At 33.3% G+C, this 7904-nt stretch overlaps 1 protein-coding gene across 1 annotated transcript in view; it reads left to right on the top strand.

The window, feature by feature from the left end:
- The window catches only part of LOC104266011, a 9024-nt gene extending 1151 nt beyond the window's left edge, over window positions 1–7873 (top strand). The window contains exons 2-7 of the mRNA XM_018813557.2: window positions 881–1010; window positions 2132–2266; window positions 3294–3412; window positions 6564–6672; window positions 7099–7194; window positions 7702–7873. Of these exons, the coding sequence (XP_018669102.1) occupies window positions 992–1010; window positions 2132–2266; window positions 3294–3412; window positions 6564–6672; window positions 7099–7194; window positions 7702–7820 (597 nt within the window). The 5' untranslated portion in view covers window positions 881–991 and the 3' untranslated portion in view covers window positions 7821–7873. The remainder of the gene's footprint in view (window positions 1–880; window positions 1011–2131; window positions 2267–3293; window positions 3413–6563; window positions 6673–7098; window positions 7195–7701) is intronic.
- Window positions 7874–7904: the final 31 nt, after the last annotated feature.

The raw sequence follows: 7904 nt of genomic DNA, 5'->3' as shown, positions 1-7904 counted from the left end.
ACAATTCACAGGGAGATCAAAGTAAACAACGATCTGATTGTAGAAAAATTTGCAACTACCAAGGCTCGCCGGCTAAATATTATTTTGTGAAAATGAGTTTCCCTTTATATTGTATAATAAAACGTCAGCCATCATCCGGAAAGTCTCTTGTGTTTATGTCCGTAACTGTATCATACAAGTTGAATGTTTTAGTGTTTTTAAAGATCTAACTCCAGTCTTTTAAACATTGACAACGCGTTCCAAATTATCTGCCCGGCTTGTATCTGCGTTATGTTACACACCCGCGAACTCGTCCCTTGTTAAACGATGCTACGTCACACTACCGCAAACTCGTCCCCCGTTAAACGACGCTACGTTACACGACCGCAAACTCGTCCCCCGTTAAACGACGCTACGTTACAAGGCCGCGAACTCGTCCCTCGTTAAACGACGCTACGTTACACGGCCGCGAACTCGTCCCCCGTTAAACGACTCTACGTTACAGGCCGCGAACTCTTCCCCCGTTAAACGACGCCAAGTTACACCTACACGGACGCAAAATTATCCCCCCCCTTTATTCCCGTCTGGGTGCGCCACTGCCCAAACTTATATACAAATCTAAGTTATACAATATACATATAGTCTATAATATAGCCTATGTATTACTATAGATTTTTATCTATACCTGCATGGCCTACAGATACAATTAAAAGTTTGATTGTTATTTTAGATTTTTATCAATTTACACTTGGTTTTCATATGCAATATTTTTTTAATATTTCAAGTTCTACAACACAGTGAACGCACCACACATACAAATCAAAAATGTCTTTTTCAGTTTCTTACAAACACTTACATAGCCTACAAATACAATTATCTATTTTTAATTTTATTTTTGTAGATTCTTACGACTTTGTCTGTAGTGCAACTATCCTTATAAGGTTACTCAGCCTTTCTAACTGGAACAGCCTGGAGTGCTGCGGACCTAAGCATTATTTTGAAGACGTAGAAAATGGCTAGTGGAATTGACGGTGCGTATTCTTAAATTAATTTTAATTGGATTTTGATATTTTAATGAATTTAATATAAAAATAGCCAGATCGTGTATTCTTAAAATTAATTTAATGTTTTGTTTTATTTAAAAGGCTTTTGGGGCATTTTTTGCCTCAGTTTATTTAAACATAACATCCATGATTTTTATTACCCCCTTAAATACACTAATGAATCATAACCACTAACCAGATTATTTTAAACGATAAAAATAAGTAAATGGCAGCAAAACCCGATTAGGTAAAACAACCCATATTAGAATAAGCCTAGAGACCTTAGCAACCATTTTGGAAAGAACTTAACAATTTGCTTATGGTTTTGGGTAGTGTAATAATAAAGTGGGTTTAATGCAAACAAATTCAATATTTGTAGAAACTAGTTTTAGCTCAGCAGCTACATTGTAATATTATGTTCAAAAGGTAATTTCTTCACAATTTCAGAGTTAAATAAATATTTGAATTCGGATTACCTGGAAATAGTGTGTGCATAAGTTAACTGTGTGTGGTCTAATTTTCGTGGAAACTTTTTGTTCAATTATATTTCAAACAACTGTTTGACCGAAAAACAAACTTGGTTCAAGGAGTTCCCATTTAAGTTACATAATAAACCAAAGGCAGGAAACTGAATTGCAGTTACTGAGTTACCTAACTTCTGGGAAGCGACGGGCTTCAGCATCTGGTGAGGTTCATGCGGTAGCACCCTGGGTGAATAATAGGCAAACTTTAGGTTACATCTCAGATCCCTTGGTGTACCTTTCCATAGGACCTCGCCATTGTCACCAATATAGAATAGATAAAACTAAATTGTGAATACAAAATGGTACCTTGACAATTTGACATTAATATTGCGATATACCGAATTATAATATTTAATTATACAAAGTGTACTCTTGGCTTTAAAGTCTATTTTTAAAACGTAATGTTTTTATGCACTGAACAGAAAAAGCACAGATTTTTTTCTGCTAATAAATGTATAATATACTTTTACAACCATACTGGAAAATAATACAGTTTCTGTTTTTTATGTATCCTAAACCAATAGGCAATAGCCAGCGGTAACCCCCTTACAAGTTTACAATCTTAACATTTGTATTTAACCGCAGGTCCTGGGAATCTACAAGACAAAACTGATGACTCCTCGACTCCTAAGTTAGAAGCGCGAGTTGATTTATTTGTTGATTCTCCCGTCCCTATTGCTGCTTCCACTCCGAATGTTCAACCTAATATTCCTGGAAATGGTAAGTTTACATTTTATACAAAAACATTAAGTGGGGAACATTCAGGGAGGTGTTAAATGTATTTTTAAAATTATTAATTGACCCAAATTCTAAAAGCGAGATCAAAACTACTTGGTTTCCAACTTCATAATTTTTGTTTTTTTAGTTACTGTTTTATAATAAAAATTACTTTTTATAATAAAGCTTATAAATATATATATATTATATAATATATCGATCATTATGAGGCATGTATGTGGCCCATTAATCATTATTTTGTTGTACAAGAATTTTAGTTGATAGTTTGGTTTGGCCTTAAACTATAAACCATATTTAATGTTACTTTATTTCCAGGAAATTTTTTTTCAATCTCTTTGAAACAGTTTTAGTATCCCTAAGCGTTTAAATAGGTAGCAATACAGGTTAAACGAGGTCGGCCAGTTATTGCCTAAATATCATTTCCTTTTCAATGGAAGCAATTTGAATGCAGTCGTCCGATACCAATGTTTCCTTATATCCCTGCCTATCTACATCACAGTGTAATTAATGTGCGACAATGTTGTAAATTCCTTGAGGTATTAAGGGGTGCTACCCTGATAATGAATTGATATTTATAATACGTTCTAGGATTTGTTTACATTAATATACATTGTAATAAGTATAACCATAAAAGCTATATAGCTTATATAATGAAATTAACAATTTAAATATATTTTCAACATTATTACAAGCATGATTTCTAACCACACTAAACTTGTTTTAAGATACTTTTCCCATCTTAGTAATTCACTCTAGTTTTTAAAAGCATTTTTAATTTTTAATGTGATTTTTTGACATCAAATCTTTTCCATTAATTTAACATTAATGGTAGAAGCACAAACTTCTTTTGCTGACATTGGTTAGCGTATTATAACATAGTTGTGGTATATATATTAGATGAAGAGTTAAAATATGTGCTGTTAATTTACCAATAATAGTAAAGTACTATCTTTGCAGCGTTGCTTATCCTACTATAGCATAGTTAACCTTGTTGTGGTAAATATTTTAGATGAAGCTTTAGAGAAGCGCCCACCACAAGAGATAGAACGTGGTGACAGCCATCTAAGCTTTGCTGGGCTAATGCAGAGGCAACATAACAATCCTGAAGAACCAGCCAGTGATGCCAGGGTGAGTTTTTTATTGGTCAACACTGGGCTTCGTAGATTAGGTTGAATTTTTGCATAAGGTTTTTATTGAAAAACACCTGCTTTTTGTCTTATTACTGTAATTTAAAATTAGATTTTTTTGGTGAAAATCTTTCTTGTTTTTATTGGGAAACACTTAAGGTTTAATTGTTCATGGGCAAACCTGGGAAAGATCTTGTGGTTTTGGTTTGGCATCACTTGTATAAATACCAACCTTGTGTTATTGTGGAATTTTGTTTCATTTAATTTAAACGACCACACAGCTTGATTTTCGGCAGAACATTGCAGATGCTATGTTGTATTGCCTTTGGGAAAAGGCCAAATAAAACTTACTTTTATTACGGTGTTCCCCACAAAGTAAGCTGCACTTACTCACATAGACAAGTCTTATCTTATAAGAACCACAGGTGGTCTGGTAGCCAAAGCAACCTCATTAGTTGCTGCCACAACAATACCCACATTAATCTACATCTTGTGCTGTATAAGCCCATAGAAACATATTAGAATTATGTTATAAGTTGTCAATCCCGGGCAATAATCTCATTTCAAAGTGAAGTAAATTAAATTTAAATAAGCCATTTATTACTTACATTTAAAACACTCATAAAAGTCACCGCATTGTTTAAATATATTCCTCTCTGATGTCATAAATAGGTTTGATGACTAATAATTAACTCCACATATAGCATTATGACATTGTATGTTCCATGAATGTCACAGTAGATAACAACGAACACATTTTAAGGTTACCATGAACCAGATTTGACTTTTGTTGTCATGTTACTTAATTACTTTGGCACACATATATACTTAGATAACCTTCAGCTTTTGTTTATATTGTAAACAGATCACATTCCACACCTATGCCATGTGTGCTTGATAAATACCTCACAGGATAAATAAACTTACGAGTTTAAATTACTTAAGAATTTAAAACTAAGGTAAAAAGAGTTCAGAATAAAAAAATAGGAATTAAAAAAAATGTTTGATAAATAAACATGGGGGTTTAAATTGCCATCACATTATTAAACAGCTTGGATGTTTGTTGAAATAACTTTGGTTATCTAAATATTATTATACCGACATCAAGGTACAATATCAATGTAATTAGAGGTGAAAATCAAATCACTATTGTTACTTTTGATAATTTGCCCCTTTGTGAATTAGAGGGTTTTGATAAAATATATTATACTTATAAGAAATTATATTATACTTATAAGAAACTGCCATTGATGGTACAGATGATATGACATTATTTCTTTATAACATTCTCAATGTGGTATATTGTATCAACCTAACCATAAGTGCTTCCAGCTATTTAATTCACATTTTTGAAGCCATGTTTAACTGTGAAAAATTTGAAATTTAAAATTTAATTGGAAACACTGGAGGTTTAGTCATTTGTAACATTGTATATATTGATTGTGAATAATAATAGCCTATTAACAAAACAACTATCATTATCACGAACACAATAGCACAATAACAACCTGTCAATCACGCAGTTAATCTTACAGACAGCACTTACGCGTAGATAAACATGCTAAATGATCATCTTAGTGGTTCCCAAACCCATAGTAGGCATTCCACTTGTGGTACACGGGGGTTTTCCAACCTATTTAGTGTTAATAGTCAAACAAATTAACGATAAATGAAGTTAAAATCACAAATTATGTTCTCGACACTGTAGTTTTAAATACGTGGTACCAGTAGACCTCTCTATAAGAAATGATTTTTTGCCATGCAATGAATGTTGTATTTTTGATAATTGTTGTCACAAAAACTCTGTTTTAAGTAGATAATGTGTTTTAATGACTGTCGTTCTTTTGCGACTAATTCCATTCTTCTCGTTGTTTTAATTAATTTGATCTTCAATACTAAATTCAAAGAGATAAATAAAATCCTATTAAGTTATGTAATGTGCGCGCGCATAAAAGTTTGGCGCCACTGATTTTATGGAAGTTATCACGTGTGATGAATTACCAATTTCCTTCCCATGATAATAAATAATGATCTTTCATTGCTGCACAACTGCAGTGCATAAAGTTTTAGTGGTCACTGTTTTATTTGATTGAGTTATGCAATGCTATGCTTTTTTTTACTTTTATCGTTTTTTGTGGTCCCTATTTGATTTGGTTGGGTCACCTTTTAAGGGGGCGTGACCCTCAGTTAAAGAATCACTGCTTTGTATGGATAAGTTCCTTTAACAATCTACTCCATGGGTCTAGGGGTTTAGACTAAAGTTGTTTAACCCTACATTTTATCATAAACATACAAAAACAAAAAAGTCCAGTTTTTAAAGTTGATACACCAATAAAAAATTGACCCCAGTACGCAACTATACTTGGCAAAAAGGTGACAAATAATAAAAATGTTAACATTTGTAAAACCTAATTCATTCCCTCCAAAGCCCATATCTCTGTTGTATCTTATGGAACTTTTTTACCTCATCAAAAGCAATGATATGTCAATATATAACTTTGTTAACCACAATTATATTGACTGAAATGTTCATTATTTGCCCTTTTGATTGTTGTTTGTATTTGCTTCACACCTCGTAAAACAAAGAAACACATCATCTTACTATAACTACACAAGTTCCCACTGCTTAAATATTTGTTGCTGACACTTATCACTGTTTGAACATATTTGGGGAGACTTTATCGTATCTAGTCATACCCATATATAACCTATTGTCTTAGTTGATCCATCCATTGTATGGCACGTTTGCTTCTATTGATTGCATTATTATTTATGTGGTGGTATTATATACAGAATATTCTAGAAGATTTTATATTATTTTTATAGAGCTGTAGAATTAAAAGTTTTTGTTTAATTCTTTGGTTTATGTTTTATAAATAAATTCTTTATGTTCTATAGTAAAGGGACTATGGCATGGCAGTAGACCTGAGATGTAGGCCAGAGTTTTCTCATTACCCCAATAACTAAATAATTAAACTTTGTATCTATTTAAAAATGCGGTAATGAGCCAACTCTCTACTGTGGCGTAAATCTCTGGTCCCATGGCGTGCCACACTGTAGGACTTCACCTGCACACAAATGAATAAAACGAGTTTAGAAATTTGGTCAGCTTATGACATCATAACCTGACCATTGTTGTGATTGTTATGTAGAGAATGAACGTTTATGATGCTGGATATGAACGTGGGAGACAAGGGTATCATCCAACCCTGCAGGAAGATACCTCACTTAACGAAGAAATGGAAAAAGTATTTCAAGATAGTAAGTAATTACTTTTGTTATCCTGCAAATTAAAAGCTAACTGAATAATGTTGCTGAGAGCTAGGGGTTGTGGATTTAAGGTGTTATTAAAGGGTTGTGCGTTTAGAAAATGCTGCTTTAAATTGCTATTAGACCAATATAAGTACATTTTGTATAAGTACAGTGTGATACACCCATGTTGTATTTTGTATACATTGTGTGGTTTAGTTTGGGTTGCCACTACATGTTTTAGACAGTTTTAAAGTATTGAGTGTAAAATCAATTTCACGACATTCATGTATTCATGTGTAATGTAGTCAAGTATGGGGTTCGGTATATGGGGCAACGGACATAGATTTAACCCTATGTAACCCCTTTGTTTAGTACAGTGTGTTGGGTATAAATACAACTTTATATTTCACACAATAACCCTGACTATTATCACAGAACCTTACAGGCTTGAGATGGATTTTTCACGACCTGCCGCATCAAGCGAAGTTCAAACTTATCCCGACCAAAAGTATTCGGAAACTGACTATTCAAGTTAGTTTTGTATGGCTAATGTATTTAAAACAACAATTAGTAATATCTGCTTTAATTTGGAATGAAATTTAATGCATTGAATGTATGTTTGGCCCTATAATACTGAAAAGGCAGCAATTTATAAAAGCTGCCATAACTGCAGTATAGGCAGTTTTGGAGCTGCCATATATTTCATATACTATGCTGCAATAGAGGACTTATATGTGTGGCGCATATAGTAAAGGTCATATAGCAAAGCATGCCAAAAGATTTGGGATTCAGCCAGAGTTGGCCCATAACCTCACAAATGTTGCCAAAGCATGTCAGTTCAAAATAGATAGTGTGATTTTACTTTCAAAAAGCTTTTGGCAGCTGTATTTGTTGAATTTTTGAAACCGAATATCCAAAAATTCAGAAATTGTATTATGACTTCTGTATGAAATAATCTTCAGGATATTTATTCGAATTAATTTTCAGGATATTTATTCACAAAATTAATTTTCATCATATTTTTTCACATGAACTAAGGTCGTCGACGAAGCCAGGTGAATATGTATCAACCAATGAAAACTCATCTTTCATCTCATGAATTAAGTGCTATCCAATCAGCTCATGGCTCATCTATCCCGGGAGCTCCTGACAGGTGAGATTCACGTAAATGTCTCATGAGATTCAGTTCAAGTAAATAGGCGCCAAACCTGGGGTGGCACGGGGTGCAGGCTAACCCTGGA

The sequence above is a fragment of the Ciona intestinalis genome, chromosome 9 (genome assembly GCF_000224145.3).
Source record: "Ciona intestinalis chromosome 9, KH, whole genome shotgun sequence".
Classification (NCBI taxonomy): domain Eukaryota; kingdom Metazoa; phylum Chordata; class Ascidiacea; order Phlebobranchia; family Cionidae; genus Ciona; species Ciona intestinalis.
The sequence above is the reverse complement of the archived record's forward strand: the minus strand, read 5'-3'. Positions and strand labels throughout refer to the sequence as shown.